The sequence below is a fragment of the Eptatretus burgeri genome, chromosome 11 (assembly GCF_056783735.1).
Source record: "Eptatretus burgeri isolate ZD-2024b chromosome 11, Ebu_testis_v1, whole genome shotgun sequence".
NCBI lineage: Eukaryota > Metazoa > Chordata > Myxini > Myxiniformes > Myxinidae > Eptatretus > Eptatretus burgeri.
In genome coordinates, this window is record NC_140971.1 from 48,678,150 (window position 1) to 48,699,982 (window position 21,833).

Genomic DNA, 21,833 nt, shown 5'->3' on the forward strand with positions numbered 1-21,833 from the left:
TTGGACTTGGCCCCCCCAAAAAAAAAATTTAGAGGAAATTTTTTTTTTTGCATTTCTACATGTTGTCAGTGATTTCCAACCCCCCCTCCAAAAAAATTGTTACCCCCCCCATAAAAAAATTGTTAGAGAAAAATTTTTTTTTTTGCATTTCTACATGTTTTAAGTGATTTCCAACCCCCACCCAAAAAAATTGTTAGAGAAGAAAAAAATTTTTGCAACTTTTTTTCAACAAAATTTCGATTTCTTTTTTTTTGCATTTCTACATGTTTTAAGTGATTTCCAAACCCCCCCCCAAAAAAAAAATGGAGAAAAGACCGATAACTCTGTCAGCACTGTTGACATCATATTTAATGAATAAGATATAAGGTTCACTTGAGTGACCCAGCAGTATTGGCGGCGGAGGTTTTGCACTCTCCTGATTGCTCCCCTCAAGTTAACCTCCGCCATCGAAGATGGATGGAGGTTACTGTTTTCACCCCATTCTGTTTGTTTGTTTGTTTGTTTGTGAACAGTATTACGGAAAAACTTCTCAACCGAACTTGGTGGGGGGGGGGTAAGGTCTGGTCCAAGGATCATGCCATTAGATTTTGGACTTGGTCCTAAATCCAATAGGGCCACTCTGGCAGCCAATTTGAAAAAAATATTTGAATTTTTTTTTTTTGCATTTCTTCATGTTTTAAATGATTTCCAACCCCCCCCCAAAAAAATTTTTTTTTATCCTTTATAGTTGTCATTATTCTCACATAACGTTCATCTCTCCTCTGCTCAGCAGTTTCCCTCAGCTTTCCTCCATCCTGTGTTTCTGCCAGGGACAACTGATCACGTTGAGATTTTCCTTTGACGCGGATGAATTTGTGTTTTTTCTGGCATATGATACAAATTCTTGGCAGTACACCAGCTGATTTGCCAGCCGCCCTTTCTACAGAGGTTCTGAGGGATTTTCTACGTATTTTGTGGTACGAGTACCCCTCTTCTTCTAGTCCGCCCACCACCTCTCTGGCTCCAGCAGAAACTGCAGTAGTGCTGGCTTCTGATTTCCTTTTCCTGGCTTCAGCGCGTTTTATATGATCCTTGTTACAAACGCATAGCCGAACCGGTGACAGCCGGCATCTGCCGGAGGATCAGTCATTGGCAGCAGTTTCATAATTTGATCAGCCAGCAAACGGAATTTGTTGATAGTTACATTATCTGTGGCGTCACACCAAGCCTTCGCACACTCGCATACCTGACGCCAGCTCTTATCCGTGAATTGTGTCACTTTCTCATCATCCTCCACGCCCAAGTGTATGAAACAATGCATATTTAGTTGTTGAAAGACCAAAAATCACTCGAAATCACACGACAACCATGGGTGCCGCCATCTTGATTTGTTGTTTCCTGGTCGTTTCCTCCGCGATTACAAGCACGCCACGCCCACTTCACGGCGGTAATTTCAAATGGTAATAACTGTCGGTGTGTCAACTTGTGCATATGGAAACAAGCAGGAATTTCAATGGTGTGTTCTCATGAATGTACAGGGTGAATTTCGTTTACATTGGTGATCTGCACAACGAAACTGAACGAACCCACCCATCTCCACATGACCTAATAGGTATACCCAAACTTAACATCAGCACATTTGGTTGGTCAATCATAAGCAAGATATATATGGTGTCGAGAGAGATGTTGGAGTAGTGTCAGCCTTAAGGCAATTGCAATAGCAGGTACATCGAAAAAAGGCACACAGTGGGATTTGGCCACTTTAAGCAGGAAATTAGAAAGCATCTGAAAATACAAAGCCCGTTCACGTCTGCTGTGTGTTCTCCTTCCATATGTTAAACACGATGAAAAGAGCCAAAACAAAAACGGCACTCGGTGGAGCGTATACCTCTGCTAAGCTGAACAGTTTACGTTTTGTATCCCACTGATAGGCCATATCTGGATCCAGACCTGAACCAAAATTGAATCCACTTGTTCTCGTGACTGAACCAACTCATCTACATATAATAGTTTTGTCATAACTCATCCACAACTTTTTGAGATATCGTGTTATATATTGGTTTGAGCCCCATCATTCAATGGCGAAGAATCACTGAAAAAAAAATTCTTGGATCCAGATCTTCACCAAAATTGAATCAATTAATTATTCCATGTCACACATCCAACCTGTCCACCAAATTTCATCCGAATCCGTCAACAACTTTTTGAGATATCCTGTTGACAGACAAACAGACAGACAGGAATGAAAACATAACCTCCGGTGCAGGAGGTAAAAATAGAAAACAATTGACGATTGTAGGCGACCTTAACCTTTTGACCTCAAAAGCAATAGCTTTCAGTGACCCCAGAAGCAAATCTCAAAACTTGCTCAAATTTCAAGTCAATCAGATGGAAACTGACGATTCTGTGACCTTGACTTTTTGACCTGAAAACAATCGGCTTCTCGGGTTTTAATGGCGAACCAATTCAGTGACCCAAAATGCAAATTGTTAAAATTTCAGGTCAATTGAATGAAAATTGACGATTTTATGTGAAGTTGACCTTTGAACTTTTCACCAAATTATTAATTTGTCTTCCCCATATTCTCATCATAAAGCTTTGTTGAAATTTTGATGACAAATGCTCAAATGGTAATGAGTTTAGGCCTGAACACACACACACACACACACACACACACACACACACACACACACACACACACACACACACACACACACACACACACACACACACACACACACACACACACACACACACACACACACACACACACACTGCATGGGGGATGGGCTAATTACGTGACAACAGCCATTTCGGGACCCAAAATCAGAGACACTAACCGAGATGGTCAACTGCAGAAAGTTTCCCAGGTACAGGCCTCAGGCCGGGTGTTGCACTCGTGGCCAGACTGGGTAGTTCTCCACGGGGTAACGACGTACTGGTTTTGATTCCCAAGGCACCACCCTTGTCAGTCTGAAAAGCACGCTCGGTATCAAACCCAAATTCCTCCATGCAAAGCTTCTTTGGAAAATGCAACGCCAGTCATCACAGCTCAAAGCACAGAAGACAGCTTCACCGAAAAACTACTTCAAACATTGCAACAGAGAGCACAAGCCAAAGATATGATGTAAAAAAACGCAGAAAATAACTAAATTTTCTAAAGCTCAAGGTAAAGGCGAAAAGGGGATTATTTAAAGGTCTTTGTCGTAAGAACCCCAAGAAGATATAGGAAGCGCTTTGGAGAAGACGCAAAGTGCTTCACTTGGCTTTAGGAAAGTATCAGCACATGTGTTTAAAATGGTGGCTGAGCCTTCCGTGCCGGAGAGTGTCAGTCAGAATGAGGAATCACAGGTTCAGAAACACTAGGGACAGCACATTTGTGTGATGTCTGACAGCAGGCCATGAAACTGCGAAAATAACAGGCTGCTTCACCCAGAGCCTATTCAAAAAGGTGAAAATCAGCATCGAGGCCTTTCAACCATGAAAATCCTTTGCGGCTCCACAGAAATAATCGGGTTGGGCCTGATGGTACCACAATGCCAAGCTAACTCTGCGCTCTGAAATGGCGAGCATGGCGAGTGCCATCTTAAACACCTATCTCACACCTCCCGTTCCCGTCTTTGCGTCTCGGAATGGTCAGCACCTGTGCAAGCTCTTTGCACTTTGACGATGGCGTACTGCTGCTCGACGCCACCGAGCCCGGGCTCACAGATGTCTCTTTCTTGCCGTTTAGTGAGCGATCCAAGCCATTCTCACGTGGAGATTGTATCGGGCTACCGCGAGGGGAAGATGTGTCCTAAAGGGAACGACATAGGAAAACTGTACAATCGCAGTGGAATTTCAAGAACATTACAACAGGAAAAACAACAGCCGAATGTTTAATAATGAACACAATCCAACAAAAACATGATTAATAATAACTAGATAGTTCATAGAACACGATTTCCCCAAGCAGTGTTCAAGTCTATACTTCACTTTAAATAAAATAATGATTTTAAAGATTGTTGTAAAAAAAAAATCCAGAAGTTTAGCGCGACTGAAGCAATCTTATACACCACCTTTATTCACTGTAATAAGATGACGTTGCATCACAGTTTAGGAGATGAAGGCTCTATTGATCACCATAGAATGCAGTGTCAATCGGCATTGGACATAGCCACAATCGGCGGCCTCTTCTTCAACCCGATACTGCACCCTCATGCCACACAAACTTCCCAGGGGCTGCGCTTGACTGCTCATATTACATACACCACCCTATAGGACATGTCCATGGACTGCAAAACTGGAGGTTCTTAGATGTCATAAGAAGGCGATTTGTGTTCTAGTGTTGAGGTGTATAATTCAATTTCAATAAAGGTTTAAAGGCATATAAATAAATTAATTGCAGGTTTTACCACCGTTTTATCCATTGTCGATTACACTAACCGATCTCATATGTTACATTAGTTCTTCGTGGCTGTTGTTTGTGTCCTTTATGACATCCTTAAAAACAGTATATGTTTCCTGTATGGAATGATTTTCAATTTTCTTTGATTGCCAAGCAGACAGACAGAGTAAAAATATTATGTCACTCCTCTCTGCGCTTGTGCGATTGGGACAAATTCACAGCTAAAGTACTGCTGAGCTACAGGTGCGTTTTCCGATTCGTGCTCAAACGATAACATTACATTTCAATAAGTTTTGATCATAAACTAATAAGATCAGTTCCTCCATCATAAACTAATAAGACAGACAGATTGACGTGAACCAATTGCTCAACTCCACTTTTTGCTCCGTGTGTGCGGAGGAATAATTAACCTGACTCGGTGGTGTAATGGGTATCGCGTCCGCTCGGAGTCTGGGAGGTCGGTGGTTCAAACCCTGTCCGAGTCATATCAAAGATTTTAAAAATGGTACATGCCGCTTCCTCGTTTGACATTCAGCACTTTACTAAAAGAATAGAGCATGGTCAAACAATGATAGGTTGGCAACCATTGCACCAGCTTTCAAGGGCTGAATGGCCAACTGTGTCAAAGTTCCTTATTGGTTAACTCATATTATTATTATTAATTTTTTTTCAATCATTATCAAATTATTAATCATCTAATATGAAAAAAGCTCAGCTAACCTCAGCTGTACAGTCTTGGGTTCAATTACTAACTTAGTTGGATCCAATTTTATAAAATGCCATTTGCTGTGAAGTGTCAAAGAGCACACAATATTTTAGAGGGGACGTTAAGCAGGTCATCCTGTCTCAAATGTTGCATTCTTTGCAAGAGCAGGCCGGCAGGCAGGTAGGTACCTTACCTGGAATACAAATTCTCTGTGTGGATTTTAGCATCACGTTTCTAAGTTTAATGCAAAGGAATCTATATAATACCTTAAAGGTGAATTTATATATTTGTTTATATATGCTTCAAAAACTAAATGCAACCAAATTTTGCATGTTGCCTCAGGGTACCCCAAGTATGATTTCTGTCTGGGTAGCATAAGTGGGAGGGGCTTCAAGGAAGGGGAAAGACCCCATTTCTGTCAATGTAAATGTGTATCATATATTGCCACTTGGTGGTACCATGTATTAAATATCATCTTTTTCTTAGATAACGAAAGTTCAGACAACTTCACAATATATGCATAATGGTGATGTTGAAATGTGAGGGAGAACAATTCGAAATTTTCAAAATGTTTAATTTCACTCATTTTAAGCGAAGTTTCAAACTAAAGAAAGCATCCAAAACTGAGATTTGCAGCAAAGAGGAAGTGATTTTTGCTCATGCCACATACAGTACAAGCAGCAAGTTGACGAAGGTGATGTTAGCTAATTTCCAAGCACATGGAAGATTACCTCGGACAAATTATAGAATCTATCCATCCATCAGGACCATAGTCTGTGCAGAGCGTTGGTGCTGCCTAAGCAGTCTCCTTGGCTATTGGACACAATCCTGGACGGGTCACCACTCCGACAGAGGATACCAGCAAGCTGGCACTCATTTTACCGACCTCGGAAGGATGACAGGCAGAGTCAACCCCACCTGGTATTAATTCAACAGCCGAGTGGGTTTTGAATTCAGGACCATAGGATCCCAAGCCCACCACTCCAGCCATTGAGCAAACACCAGGCAAATTATAGAATGAATAGAGCAGAATGCTTGTGAAGTATATGTCGTCTTTTGATTAAATCAGTCAGTGAAGCGAGGGGCAAAAATGCCTCGTCTATTGACAAACATTACTTCAACGAAAGGATCATGAGACGAGTAAAGAATGTGCAGACGTCACAACACGTACCTCGTTAGACACATCGACCTCAAGATTATCATCACTTTTATCCACGTCACTGTCCTGTGAAGAAATGAAAAGGTCTCGTTGACATAACCTTGAATAATCCGTGCAATGCGCAACGAAGCATACCAAACCGATAACTATTTAGCGCAAGTACATGGCATACAGCTGCACCCGTGTGGAGTGTTTACATGTAGTCTGGTGGTAACTACTGTACATCAATGGGTTTCCATCAGGTGGTGCCCCTATGCCTGATTGTGGAATGACACAGGTGACATATTTGCTGAAACAACCTGGGGAGTCTCAAGGTGAATCCACTAGGCTGTTTAAATGCTCCATTTATGTGCACGTGCAGCAATTTACAAACATTTCCTTTCACCTTCCGCTTCTTGCCATCACTGGAGAAATCCATGGAGTTGCGATGCTTTTCGCTTGTCCGCAGGTTGTTCGGTGGCGACATGGATTTGTTCTGTAAGAGGGTGGAAATGGCACAACATCAAAGAAAAAATTCACAAGCTCACAAGCAAACATGTGCGTAATGCACTCGGCAGGACTCAAACCTCTTCCTGGGATGGGATTCTCGCAATGTGCATCATATGAAAATGTAAAAAAAAAAAAAAACCCGAAAAAGCATCCTCCACAATTCAAATAAATACATAAAAACCTCTTTAAGTTAATGCAGTTATTAAGAATAAATAGCTTTCACAGTTCCAAGGTCGGGCAAACAATTTGAGCAAATTTGAGGCAAATCGTCCATGAATCAAAGTGCCAACTTTTTCCACCAAGCAGAATTCCTCTCTCTCCGACTGAAAGCACTCCCGCTTGGCAATATTAGTCGAATTGAGCATTCACTCGGCTAACCGGGCAGTTTCCCAGCCACGATCCAGGTGGAAATACAAAGTCAAAGGGGACCTTCCAAAGCAGGGTATGTGTGCCAGGGGTCTGAGCATACCCTGCTCAGTCAACCACTCCTTGCAGCCTTGGGCCTTCTTATTTATTGCTTGGAAGTAGGTAATCAGTCAACTCAAATTACTCTACCTTTGCCGAAAAGCCCCATCGTATAGACGCTTATGGTTATGGATGAAAAGGAAGGAATAAACCATCGCTTGTCCACTCTCCAGCCAATCACGGTCTCTCCCACCCACCCCCCCCCCTCACCACATCGGCTCAAGGTTAACCCCACCCCCTCCGCCCCCCCCGAGCCCCACAGCTACATTACTACACCGCTTATGTTTATATAAATTCAACACCCGATTGCACTTGCCTTGCTGCCACTTTGAATGTCGGCCAAATACAAATAAGATACACATGGTTGCTCCTGGCTAACAGAAGGAAAACAGCCCGCATGGCCACGAAAGAGTTCACCCGATTAGGTTTGCATTTTAAATTGCATGCCGCAGGAGAACACTTCCCCAAAATCCACATCGCAATGAAAAGCAGCTTGGCTGTTCGCGGCACATTATCTTGCTTGCGTGTCATATAAATTTTCCAACACAAAAAAAAATAGAAATAAGTAAATTGAAATGAGGAAGCAAAGGTTTCAACACGTCTTGCTTCGCTCTGCTTGGACTCTTCTTGGCACTGTGCAGCATCGGTTGAAAAGGACACGGGGTAGGCCGTCAAGTTGAGCCACCTGCGTATTTTTCTGAACAGGTTTTCGTTTTGGTCGACGATGCCGAATCCATGGTCACTGTTTACCTGAAATCAAATAATTTCTGTTCCCCTTTAAGCAAATCACACACACACAATAACAAATTAGTGGGCTGGCAAGATGGCCTGGAGGTACACACACTCTCACCTCGAAGCTGTCGAGCTTTGGTTCAAATCGCAACCCAGATTTAAACTGTCATCCCAGTGTTTCACAGTACAGGCACGGTGATTCCTCAATGTGTGCGCTGTCCCTCAGATGGACGTTAAACTAGATCTCCTGTCTGCCAGCATTAGTTGGCGAATGTGAAAGATCCCAAGGTGTTCTTCGTGAAGAGTAGTTGAGCTATGACTGGCACTCTGAAAACATTACAAATTCCTGCTCTTACCTTCAGGTTCGGAGGGATTACAATTTCATATTTTATTCGAGGCAAAAGGTTGTTTTTGTGATGGTTTTCAATGAAAATCATATACAAGCATAATATGTAGCAACTTTGTCAGATATAATACGAACAGTGGTCACGGGGGTAAAAGTTTCAGAGCCCCTAAATGGCACTTGGCAAATAAATAAATAAATAAATAAATAGATGAAAGCTTCACCGTGGCAAAAAGCCAAAATGCATTCGATTTCATTTTGCTCTACCAGCAGGGGGTGGGGGAGGGGGAAGGAGTTGGAGGGGGGGGAACATGTCTGGAATTACGAAATGGAAACAAGGCTGTTTACCAGACACTTCAAAAAGTTGGACTGGAAAGCAGCAGGGAGTCGGAATAACTATCAAAGCAGACAAGAATAATTTGCGCATAGTGCAAAAAGACCGCATTTGTTGATTCAGGAAGCCGTGGCCAAGCAAAATGTCCTCCAGATGTACCGTGGCGGACGCTAGAATATGCACCCGGGTGCGAGGAACTTAATACGGAGCCAGACGGTGGCCAAAGCAAACTGGAAGAAATGCACAAGAAACCCATTTTAATAAAGGCCCCCCGAGGCAAACGAGACGAGAACTTGCGACAAGTGAAGGGAATGTGTCATAAATTAGCAGCACAGTGTTTGAAAAAGGTGGGGATGGGGGAACGGGGGTCTCGGCTGGAAAACCTCTTTTTACGAACACAACACAGGCTCGTCCGAAACGTCATTATTCCCTTACTGCCGATTCTACAATCCATTGGGAGCAGAGCCTCAAATGTACAGTCAATGTGACGATAATAAGGGTCTGCGGTCCCTCTCCTCGGCAGCTTCAAATTAACAAAACGTAAACAGGAGAACGTGCAAGGAGAAAATAGAATTAGAGGCTGCTCAGGTTTTTATTCCAATCAACGCTCGTTCCGACATAATGCGCAAAGTTTCAAATGACGACGCTTTTCCAGACCAAGATTGCTTGTGCTTATTGTACGTGTCAACGTGTTCCTATTTTGGTTTCTGTACAAAGCGCTCGAGACAGCCAAATGGTCGAATGTTTCCAAGAGCGAGGCGTTTCAAGGTTAGGGGGCGAACCCCCACCCCCCCCCCCAGTTTTATTTATTTTTAAGGTTTTTGCAATCCCAACCCGAAGCCAAAGCAAGGCAGCAGACACCATGTGGGAACACGATTCATTCTAACAGAAGAGAGGCCCGTAAAATGTCGCCATGAAAATACTGCCATTTCATCGTTTTGAAAGCAATCTCGTTTGCCCGTTGCTCTTTTCAGAAAAAAAATTCATCGAATCGGACGTTGCCGGACACAAACAGAGACGCGAAAGTTTTGGTGCGGAATAAAAAAAGAAATACACAATTCCGACAAATCTCATTTTCCAATGCACGTGCAGCGTTCAAGGAAAGAAAAAGATGTTAGAAAACTCAAATGTGTAAACTCTTACCGTTGCCATGTCTCTTTCCGCTAAAAATTCAGTTCGGGGCCAATTTTACACAGCAGGGAAGAAAGAGAGAGAAAGAGAAAGAGAGAGAGAAAAAAAAACAAAACAGGCATGTTAGCAGCCATTTGGACATCACAGCATGAAATGAGCATTACTGTCAATTGCACTTTTAAAGGGTGAAGGTTGTACCGGCGGCCAAATGCTCCGAGCAAGGAAACTTTCAAATGAAAACAACAATGAAAACTTCCGGGTACAAAATGGCCTTTACGAAAGCATATCTCGGTTTCTGTTTGAAACTACAGGTCTCTCACATTATGTGGATTTATTGCTGTGCTTCCTTTATGACTTTAGGTTTTTTTTGGTCCTTTTCAGGTTCTCATGGATGACAGGATGGCCGAGAGGTAACCACCCTCACCATAAAGCCATATTGCCTGGGTTCGAATCCTGGCCCGGCTATAAACTGTCATTCTGGTGTTTCACAAGCAAGATGTGTGTGTCACCCCTCAGATGGACGTTAAGCTGGGCGTCCCATCTGCCGGAATTAGTTGGTGGACGTTAATGATCCGACAGTGTCGGTCATGAAGAGCAGGCGAACTGTCAACTACACCATCAACAAATTACAGTCATGCCCTAACTACTGCTGGGAAGGCAGTGGCAAACCATGCAGTATAGCCCTTGCCAAGAAACTACTTCAACAGCACCGATGCCCTGTAACAGAGTATGGTACATTGGAATCGGTCCGTCAAGCTCATGGAGGAGCTTGTAGATTTATCGTGAGGACCTTAGGAGACATTGGTGGACTTGTACATTAATTGCGACATTGGTAAATGGTGGACAAAGAAGCACAGAAAATAGGATCCTAACATTGTGGGCTAATATTGTGCTCAGATGGGAACACCAAGCAGACACTTAAAGCACACTGACCTGGGAAGACCAAAAACTGAGGCATCGGTCGCAACATTTCAGTAGCTTTGCTGTTGTTCTACAAAGCTTACCATTGAATCAACGGAATTTTTTTTTCCCCACCAACTTCACCTCTGTGGTTGTCCACGTGGTGGTTTTTCTCCTCCTTGCTGAGCAGGTGCGGTGGAGGAGCCAGTGCTCCGGAGAGTGCGAGGAGGCCGGATGCTGCACTGCTGCCTGGGGGAAGGCCGGGGGGCTGCAGACCAGCCGGGTGAGGGGGTAGAGGCACGGGTGGTGCATGCGCGTGAGCCAGGTGCTGAGCTTGCAGCTGCTGGTGCTGAAGTACAGAGGTGAAGGAAAGAGGTAAGAACAGACAAAAGGTCAAACACTATTTTTAAAAACCATTAACATAATATTAAATAGCATCAAACAAGGAATGGATGAAGTTCAGCATGGCAAACAATATAATGCAAAAAACACCATTTCCACAAAAAAAAAACCTTCATTATTGAGCGCATGGTCAATGTAAATCTAATAAATAAGATTAATCGGAGGTCTATCTGTCTCTGTCTGTTCGCGGTTTTTTTTTTTTTTTGCAAAGACCACTGCACCGAGAACCACCAAATTTGGCACACAGCCCAAGTCCTGTCCGGGGAATGTCCGAAAGGTATTTTCATCCACCATCTGAGCCTTCAAAGATCACTTTTTCTGGATTTTTCATTTATATGTAACCTCATTGAATGACAGATAACACGTCAAAGACCAGCACACCTAATTGGTCGAGTTGTCTCTTCCACCCATTGGCTCACTGCACAGCTGGCCTGACTCCAAGAACAATTGGAACCCTAACTGAATCTAATAAGTAAGATTCATCAGATGTCTGTCTGTCTGTCCGTGTTTTTCTGCAAAGACCGCTGGGAGAGGGACAAACAATGGATGCAGGTAAGAATGAGGGATAAAGGAAAACACAAAGGGTGGACAATGTGGACACATAAGTAAAATTGTGTTTGACCAGTGTGATTTTTGTCAAGGTCCGAGGACAGGGGGAGAGGATGCTCTCTATTTGTCAGAAAGATGAGAGATGTCACGGCAGAGAGTGGAGTCATCAGCAAAGAGAGACAGAGGATTTTCCCAGTCAGTAAGATCACTGATGAAGATGAGGAATAACATTGGGCCTACTCCAGCCTTGACAGGGAGAGGAGATGAAAGGGTTCCATTGAAAGTCACATGTTGACTGTGAGAGGGGAGGAGGTCAGTAATCCAAGAGTGGAGTCGGCCTTGGATTCCATAGGCGGACAGTTTGGAGAACAAGGCACGATGCCAGACTGTATCAAAAGCTCGAGATACGTCCAGGGAGACGGCCCTGATCTCATGTCTAACATTGAGGGTCTCCACCATTGTTGGGAGAGTAGAAGCAGCATGTTCAAGGTAGCGTGACCAGGTCTGAATCCGAATTGATGATCCGATATGAGGCTGTTGTAGAAAAGGAATGATTTTATGTCATCTGTGTTAATTGATTCCATAACCTTACTGATGAGTACAGTAAATTGGGCTGGAGTTAAGGGGATCCGTTTTTGCACATTTTTTTTTTTTATGCAATTCTGTGATGTTGGCTGATTTCCAATTTCCAAGGTGGATATAGGAGACCAGTCCTGAAGTGTAATAAAAAAAAAAAATCCAAATAAACAACAAAAAACGCAAACAAGCAGAGCGCGAAGGTAGAAGCAGGTCACACTTTATGACCCGTGAATATGTTGTGTCTGCGAATAGCGAATCCACAAATAGTGGGGTCCGACAGTACATTTTTCTAATCTACTGTAAGGTCGGTAAAGGTATGGAGAGTCTATCATCGTCCACCAACGAGCAGGCACGATACAACAACCACTACTTGCCATTGGATGTCATTGCTTGGATAACATGGCATCAACAGGAAGTGATGCATTAAATGATTACACTGAAAGGCACCATACACTTTATATAGGACACTATCCACTTCCTCTATCACACTATCCACTTCCTCAGACGTGGTGAGAGTGCTTCGGTTTGAAAGATAAAAAAAAAGAAGAAAAAGCTGTAAAAGAGGAACTTTGCAGTAATTTCAGAAGATACAACCATGGAAAATATTAACTCCAAGAGCTTAACAAGTTACAGACAACAATAAACATCAAAACAAGAAAATATCAAGGAGGGATGGGGGCTGTGGGGTGGAGCGTGTCATTTAGGGGGTTATGGTTCCTCCATTTTACCATACCAACCGAGGCCTCATTCAATGGGGGGAAAAAAAATTGGTTACATGCAATTCAATTCCATTTGTTAAGCAGAGAAATTAAATAAACGTACCAGTTAACTGGAACTTTGCATTTGGTTGCGTTGGTCTTCTGTTTTTCAGCCTCTTTATTCTAGTTTTGGTGTCTTCAGGTGATCATCACATGCTTTGCTGAGGCTTCCATACTTTTAAAAGTCGTCTCGACTCGAGAGGCCGGAGACCAAAGTGAAGTATCTCAATACAGTGCGTTATTTATTTATTTCCATAAATGACGATGCTGCGCCACAATAAGAGGGAAGCACAGCATCAATTGGTAAGTAATGTAACCGTGCAATTGAAGGTGCTTCGACACCGTGCTGATCACGTCATCACTCAGACTGATGCTGTGGCTAATGTGCTAATTACAATCACATATCGTGATTGTTTCACAGAGGAGGAATAAACAGCTAATACCTCTTGACGGCATGAATAATAAATTGGGAAGCTTTTCAAACACTCATGTTTCACAAAACTGACCTGAAATTTCACAAATCAAATGTAACAACATTTTGTACAAAGGCCACATCACGATTCGTATAGCTAAGGGATTACCCATAGTTATACGCAAATCTGAAAACGCTCATTCAGAATATTAGAAAATTTCTCATGTCTGCTTACTTTACAATAACACCTCGCATAATCGGCATCCTACCCCCACATTCCGCATCTTACCTCACACCATCTTGGACAAACCGCATCCCCACCCCCTCACCCCCCCCCCTTCCCACTCGCCATCCGCTTTCTGGCCCTCGCCTTCCGCTTCCTCCCCCTTGCCATCCTGCACAATCTGTTCCCCCCCAGCATGCCCTCAGCTTCCTCCTCTGTGCCGTTTCCTTGCTCCAACACAATGTCTGCTTGCTCCATCAGCTTGCTCCCCCTCATCATACACTTGCTCCGCCACTCCATCCTGCAAAATGTGTTTCCTCCCCCTCGCTTCCGCTTCTTCCGCCTCCCCATCCACTAAGAACTCCCCCCCCCGTGTGATCCGCTTCCTCCTCCTCCTCACAATCCACTTCCTCCCCTGTGCCATTCAGCACAATGTGTTTCCTCCACTAAACCCTCTGCTTCCCCATCCATGCCATTCTGCCCAAACTGTTTCTTCCACTTCCTCGCCGTTGCAATTCTGCACAATCTGTGTCCTCCAACACGCCATCCTCTTCAACCCCCACGTCATTTGCTTGCTCACTTACTCCCGCTCACCATCCACTTCCTCTCCCATCCAATGCTGCACAATTTGTTTCCGCCACCACTGCCATCCGCATCTTCCCTTGAGCCATCATGCACAATCTGTTTCCTTCCCAGCACAATAAGCTTCCTCCCCAGTGCCTTCTGCTTCCTCCACAGAACCATCCTGCACAATTTGTTACCTTCCAAGCACCATTCGCAATACACCTCCGCCCCCCCCAAACTCCCCCCCCAACTCCCCTCGTGCCAGTCTGAACAATGTTTGCACCATCTTCTTGCTTCACAACTTGCTCCACCGCAATGAATGCTTCATCCCCCGTGTCATCAACTTGCTCCGCCTCACCGGGAGACTCCCGACCCATCACCATATTCGCATGCCCACCCCCTTCTTTCCGCTAGCCGTCCTCTCCCTCCACTGCGCCGTCTGCTCTCTCCACTGCACCATCCAGTACAATGCACCTCCACTCACGTGCCAACCGCTCCCCTTGCTCCCCCTCCCCTGCCACCCACTCACCCTCACGCACCACCGCACCCCCTCCAGTGCCACCCACTCGTGAGCTCCCCTCCCGCACCACGAGAGCTCCCCCTCCCGCGCCACGAGAGCTCCCCCTCCCGCGCCACGAGAGCTCCCCCTCCCGCGCCACGAGAGCTCCCTCTCCTGCCCCATCTGTATCCTCTCCCGCGCCACCCGCTTCCTCCAACCCACTTTCTCCCCCTCACAATCCAATTCCTCTTCCGTATCACCTGCTTTCTCTCGCGCACCATGCCCTTCCTCCCCTATGATATCCACTTCCTCCCTCGCACCATACACCTCATCTTGCAACACTTACTACATCCATCACATCACCCCCTACCCACTACCTCCATTTTACCACCCATCATCCAGTATCTCATGCCTGGTGTTTCCTCAATGGTTAGAGTGGTGGGGTTGGCATCCCAGGATCCTGAGTTCAAATCCCACTTGGCTGTTGAATTAATACCAGGTGGGGTTGACTCTGCCCGTCATCCTTCCGAAGTTGGCAAAATGAGTGCCAGCATGCTGGTATCCTGTGTCAGAGTGGCGACCCATCCAGGATTGTGCCCATTAGCCAAGGAGACTGCTTTGGCAGCACCAACGCTCTGCACAGAGTAAGGTCCCGATGGATGGATGGATGTCGTTTTGGCCCTACCTCTCAAAGGTGAAGAATCACTTTAAAAATGAAATCATTCTCATATCCGGATCCGGATCCTCACCAAAATCAAATCAATTTGTCATGGTCACACACCCGACCTGTCCACCAAGTTTCATCTGAATCCGTACACAACTTTTTGATATATCATGCTATATATCGTTTTTGGCCCTTTCTCTCGTTGATGAAGAATCACTTAAAAATTCTAGTAGTCGGATGCGGATCCGGATCTTCACCAAAATCGAATCACTTTGTCCTTGTCACACACCCAACCTGCCCCCAAATTTCATCCGGAGCCATCCACAACTTTTTGAGATATCCTGCACACAGAGACGGACAGACAGACAAACAGACAGACAGACAGACAGACAGACAGACAGACAGACAGACAGACAGAGGTGAAAACATAACATCCTTCACTTTCGGTGGTGGAGGTAATAAATTGGGTTAGCAACTTTCTGTGTAACATCATCCACTTCTTGAGAGAAGGCTCGATGAAACAAACCCTGGCTAAGCCGGCGTACGTACCCCAATGATGGCGTTGAGCTCCGACATGGTCACTTGCTTGGCTCTCTCCACCGCCTGGATTACCTGCTGCTGGTGCTGTGGAGAAGAGCAAGGCTCAGTGGCTCACCTCAACTGGCCTGGACCGCGATACGGCCGACTGCTGCTCGGTGGGTCCACCTATCACAGATATCACCGCACAAAAAAGGCAAACGCACGGAATGACGCCATTGGGAATCCTTACCTCCTGTGACAGAAAAGGGATGACTTGTGCACAAATCGCATTCAGTCTTTTCACTATCTCCGTCTGAGGAAGTATGTGGATAGGTGTGGATAGGAAGTGGGGTGGGGGGGGGGGAGAAAAAATACATTTATTGCACTGTGGAATCAATTCAAGGTGCCTTCTCACCAATCACCTACTGCACAAATCAATGCATTCCAAAACAAATGCATGAACAAACAGACTCACTATTCAGTGCTCTTTGATATCATCAAATGCCAAAAGAGGTTCCGAATCACCAAGATAAAAAAATATATATATTACCTACACGAGTTTATTCACAGAACCAAGCAACAAACATCAGCAAATAGCTTTCAAGACATTTTGAAATAGCCAATCACCTCTTGGTAAAGGTAAACTCGAGGATCGAGTCGAGGTGATGCGAGAGAGGCGTGCACTGAAATAACATTTCGTTCACCGAATCTCATCTCGTCAGATGCAGAGCACGAAGGGTAGTGATGTAGAAAAAAAAAAAAAAAATTCTCCCCTCTGTCCCTTTCTCTGACGTTATGCATTCCGCCGACAGACGAGCACCTGGACGTAAGCTTCGTAAATAATGCAGGATGCATGCACCTACACACAAAGGGTTGACGTTCGCTCTCCGGCATGTCCTTCCATATGAAGAAGGAAGACAAAGATTTTTCTACCTTCCGTAAGTAGATTGCGTTTCACCGGCTTCTCATCAAATTACTAAAACAGTCAATTCGGTCTGCGAGGGCAAAAAAAAAAAAAAAAAAAAAAAAAAAAAAAAAAAAGCGCACCCGCGGTTTGTCCCACGAGAGCCGAAGCCTTTCCAATTATTCCAATGGGAGTTTTAATCTACCTGCGCCGCGTACCGTCCGAGGCAGGGCCAAAAGCCGGAATAAAGAGGTGAGGGTCCACCGGCTTTCAAAATGGAAATTACCGACAAAACAATTCCTCAAACTCTGGTGCACTTTATGAGCCGAGGAAAGCACTCGGCGAGACGGCGCTTTTATGGTAAATTTGTATACAGACCGTGTGTAGACACGTGTGATTTATACGCACTTTAATATGATCCGAGCACGGTAAATTTTCCTTAAAGAAAATGTCTGGGTTTTTTTTTGTTTTGTTTTTTCTTCCAACAAAGAAAGACAGGTTTTGATCCTGAAAGCAGCCAAATTTCAATGAGATATCCACGCCCGGTGAATTTTCATTCGTGTGTGCCGCAGACGGGTTGTCACGGAACAAAACAAACACTCGTGGGATGAAAAAATTAAAATAAAATAAAGATTAATAAAACACTAAGGGAAAAGCCTGAAGCTGTAAATTTTCATGAATTTTACTGGTGTAAAAAAAAAAATTCATTATAAAGGATTTCCCTAAACCTCAAAACTGTACACTTGTTCAATGGAGGGGGGGGGGTGGTTCTGTATTAAAATTAACCAAAATGCAAACACCCAAAAGAAACGGCTACGCCGTCCAATAAATTTGGCACTTCGATTTAATCAATTCCGTTTTCATTAAGCAATTAATTATTTAATCGTTTTTTTTTGCAATTTATCTGGGAAAAAGGGGCTTCCATCAGATATATTGGTGAAAAAAAAAATCATCAATGGTAATATTGGAGGTGGCAGGATAGCCGAGACTATTTTGAGCCGTCTTGCCTGTGTTTGAATCTCGACGCAGCTCTTGGCTACCGATCTACCATCCTACCGTTTCGCATGCAGGGTGAGGACGACGAGGGATCCTAGAAGGGACCCGTCTGCCAGCATGGGTCGTGAAAGATCCCACGGCGTCTTTCGCGAAGAGCAAGCGAGTTATCGCCGGCACCGTGAACAAATTACAAACTCCTGAAGCTCCAGTCAAACGGCAGGCATGGCCAAGCATTTCGTGAAAAACTTGGGCCAAAAAAACAGTCCCTGGCTGACCCCACAATTAGGTGGGCATAATTGAAACCATTAAAATAAATGGTAGTAGTCATAGTAGTAGTCGTAGTGGCAATCCATCAATGGTGCATTGCAGACATTTTCCCATGCAATTAAAGTTTTGTGTGATAATGTTAAGATGTTTCATTCAACATGTGTTCCACTGTATTTGACGTTGGTGTACGGAGGGCAATGTGATCTTCCAATTGATATGATAACTAAAGGGGTATTTCAAAACCCAAATAATCCGACCGCAAATGTGGAGCATAAACAGCAATGAATTCCACTTATCCCCAAAGAAGAAATTGTGTGCCAATGTCGTTGTTTGATAGGGCCATCATCATCATCATCATCATCATCGGTCTCGAGCCCAAAATTGTTTTCCACAACAATAAAAACAGACTCCGGTGAAAGAAACACCGCATCTTGTACTTCAATCACCCCAGTTCACGAGGTGTGCTCTTGGGTTCCAGCAACCCCGGAGGCTTAGCAAATCAGCCAATAAAACCCCATAAAAGCAAATCGATGAGAGCGACGAGAGTGTAGGGCAGGGGACGGCGTGCAAAAACAGCCCGTACCCAATTTGGCCGCTCTCAGACAGCAATTACTCCTGTGTGTCAGCAACAGTGGCAGGAGGAACGTGCTCCAGGCCCAATGGAGATCCCAATCAAATAATCAGGTAGATCGGATGCAGCCCTAGGAAGCGAATCGATCTCCGAGAAGGGTGGCTTGGCTATTGCATTTGACGTAAACAGGCAAAGATAAGTCTCTGCTGAGGTCTGAAATCGCACAAGTCACGCGGGCAGGGCTTGAAAAAACACAGTCGAACGGACTTCCAATAGAACCTTCAGAAGATTCCGAATGGACGTTCCCGCTACGGCCGGATCAAAGAGGACGGAGGAACGCTCAAAGTGAACGCGTTCTACCCCAGTCGCAGCAAACTACCGTGCTAAAGCAGGATGCTTTTGCCAAGCAGTTTCGCGCTATTCACGCAAAATTGGCAACGTGCCGGAACACAAAATACTTTCCATTTCACTACGGCGCCGAGAGATGGTGCCGCAAGATATCAGGCAAAACCACCCCGACCACCGGAGGCGCCCAAACAAATGGCTATTTGAACACGATGGCAGATCTCAGTAAGACCGAGGAATTTGATGTGGTCTGGGATTTTTCAAACGGAATTGTGGATCACAACGCACAGCGACGTCTCGCTTCCATCGTACGCGAGGCAGTGAGTAGGGGGCAGTGTTTAGTTCAGTCTGTGGCTACCAGCCGAATTCTTACGACCCTGGGGACATTCGATTATGTTCTGCGAGGAGATCATGTACATCAATTTGAATACACGCAATAGAAAATAAATAAATAAAAACACGGGCTGCAATACTCCAAAGCAATGTCATCCCAGCAAACCACGCGTTCGAAAGGAATGCTTTTGCAATGTCAAAATGCATCCCAGGATACGAATGCATTTTGTGACCGTTTGAATCCGGTTAAAAAAGTGGTGGTTTAAAAAATAATAATTAAAAAAAAAACCCCGTTGTGGCGCCAGGCGAAAAGCCAATCCCAAGTATCCACCCATGAGGCCTGGGAAATTATTCCCTCAACCATCAAAATTGTATTGGCTCTTGAGGATTGATTATATTGCATAATGAGACGCAGTCCACTTGCTGGTTAACTAGGCAGCACCGTGTTCGGAGCTCAGGCGATCAGCCCCAGACTCCGCGAGGCAATTACAAGCCGCGAGCTCGTGGGTCCGGGTCAGTGCATCAAGGCCGCCCGGCAGGAAAGGATCCATCAGAAACCCTCCCAAGACACCATTAGGTGGTCATTCATCTCACCGCTGCCGGCTTATGACCCGTCTGTCTTTAAAGGGCTAATCCACAGACCCCGAACCGTTCAGGCCTGGGAAAGAGACCCCGCTTTAATGATCAGCGCGCGCAACAATACATTATTCATGGCGAAACTCATCCTGAACAGCAATTAGCCGGGGGGCCTTTTGTAAGATCAGCACAGAAAGTGGAACAAATGCACGAAACATCTCGCCGGTAAAACGCCTTTTGATTTAATGAACTCCTCCACCACTCCATTAACCGTAAGGTTAGCAAAAATAATCAGTGTGGGCGTGCATCGTCATTTTGAGCTTGAGCCGCCGCCGCCACCCGTGACTCTCCACCGGTTGCAATGCTTCTGGTCTCGTGGGTGCAAGTGTACTACAAGAGGGTTCTAATCTCGATGGCAACGGCGGCGCTATAATCACATCAATCCAGGGTGCTCCCTCCCAACACAACCCCCCCCCTCCCCTCCACAGTCTCGCCAGACAAGATGCTTCTGTTGAAAAACAGCCAACCTTGATGTTGTCGATCGTAGGACAAAATATAAATATATAATAAAAGAGCAGACATGCGCTACATCATTCACCTAGCTTTGGAGGATAACTCGAGGAGGGAGTGACGTGATGCAAGGGAGGATGAAATGGATGGAGAGAGGGAGAGGAGAGCCGGTTGGGGCGTACGGGGGACAGGGTGCTCGGGGTTCCAAGAGACGTACCTGCTTATGCATCTCAATGTTGAGGCCATACGACATTTCGTAGTACTGCAAAGGCAGGTAAAAACACAGGTGTGAAAAAAAAAAACCACGCACGTGATCTATGGACAAATATTACGATTGTTCACAACATCGATCGAGAAACCCCGAAAGAAGTTCAAGGAAATGATTGAATCAAAAGGAAATGATATTTGCACCACGCAGCAGCTTGCAAGAGCTAACATCCCTGCGGTGTTTAGGGGAGGTGTGGGAGAAATGTGGGGGAAGTGTGGGCAACCGGTGTCGATCGATCCCTCGTGCCCGGTTAGTGCAGTGGCACCTCCATCAAGGCCATTAAGCGCAGGCCGAGCGGGCCAGCGAGGCGGTCTTGGCGACCATCTGCCACCGCTCCGCGACGCTCAATTAGCTCTTTTCAGCGCTCTTGCCGTCACTCGGGCATTTAACTCCTATTTCTGAACGCGAGGAGTGGAGGGACCTCGTGATGCAACGATAAAGCCATCAGGGATTTTAGTCGACGCCGATGGGGGGGGGGGGTGATGACCCACCATGACGTAATGGCGTTGCATTTCGGTCTTCTCGCTCGCCAGCTTCTCGCATTCCAGCTTCAAACTGCCGGGGTGGAGGCAAGATTAGAGACAATAAACATAGGCAAAAACGGAATCCCGAGCACTGTACGTCACAACTATCCTCAAAAAAGTCTCTTAAGGGGGTGGGGGTCGCGGCCTGGGGGTGCGAGGGAGACTACTCTCAACTACCCTCAAAAAGGTCTCTTTAGGGGGAGGGGTGGTGGCCTCGGGGTGTGAGGGAGACTACCCTCAAAAAGGTCTCTTAAGGGGGAGGGGGTCGCAGCTGGGGGTGCGAGGGAAACTACTCTCAACTACCCTCAAAAAGGTCTCTTTAGGGGGAGGGGTGGCAGCCTGGAAATGGGGAGGGGGTCGCGGCCTGGGGGTGCGAGGGAGACTACTCTCAACTACCCTCAAAAAGGTCTCTTAAGGGGGTGGGGGTCGCGGCCTGGAAAGGGGAAGGGGGTCGCGACCAGGAAAGGGGGAGAGGGTCGCGGCCTGGGGGTGCGAGGGAGACACTCGTCTCGTTAGTCGAGAAGACACGGTTGGAATCGAGCCTCGATACCTGTGATACTGCGCCTGGAGAAACTGGAACTCTTCTTTGATGCGGTCGCAAGTCTCGGTGACGGTGAATTTAAACGGTTGACCCGCCTGGTGCGGAGTCTGCGCACACACACACACACACACACACACACACACACACACACACACACACACACACACACACACACACACACACACACACACACACACACACACA

General features: G+C 45.5%; 1 protein-coding gene across 9 annotated transcripts in view; it reads right to left on the bottom strand.

Moving 5' to 3' along the window:
• Nucleotides 1-21,833, bottom strand: part of LOC147017026 (transducin-like enhancer protein 4) — a 60,323-nt gene that overhangs the window by 37,855 nt on the left and 635 nt on the right. The window contains exons 2-12 of one of the 9 annotated variants that reach the window (XM_085846367.1): nt 21,639-21,736; nt 21,056-21,119; nt 20,514-20,558; nt 16,045-16,107; nt 15,825-15,899; nt 10,770-10,893; nt 9,738-9,757; nt 6,617-6,706; nt 6,244-6,297; nt 3,623-3,775; nt 2,820-2,952 (exon numbers count right to left, since the gene is read on the bottom strand). In XM_085846367.1, the coding sequence (XP_085702493.1) occupies nt 2,820-2,952; nt 3,623-3,775; nt 6,244-6,297; nt 6,617-6,706; nt 9,738-9,757; nt 10,770-10,893; nt 15,825-15,899; nt 16,045-16,107; nt 20,514-20,558; nt 21,056-21,119; nt 21,639-21,736 (919 nt within the window). Of the gene's footprint in view, nt 1-2,819; nt 2,953-3,622; nt 3,776-6,243; nt 6,298-6,616; nt 6,707-9,737; nt 9,758-10,769; nt 10,975-12,977; nt 13,628-15,824; nt 15,900-16,044; nt 16,108-20,513; nt 20,559-21,055; nt 21,120-21,638; nt 21,737-21,833 lie in introns of those variants that run through there. The other 8 variants (XM_085846365.1, XM_085846368.1, XM_085846366.1 and 5 more) reach the window with 8 other exon arrangements.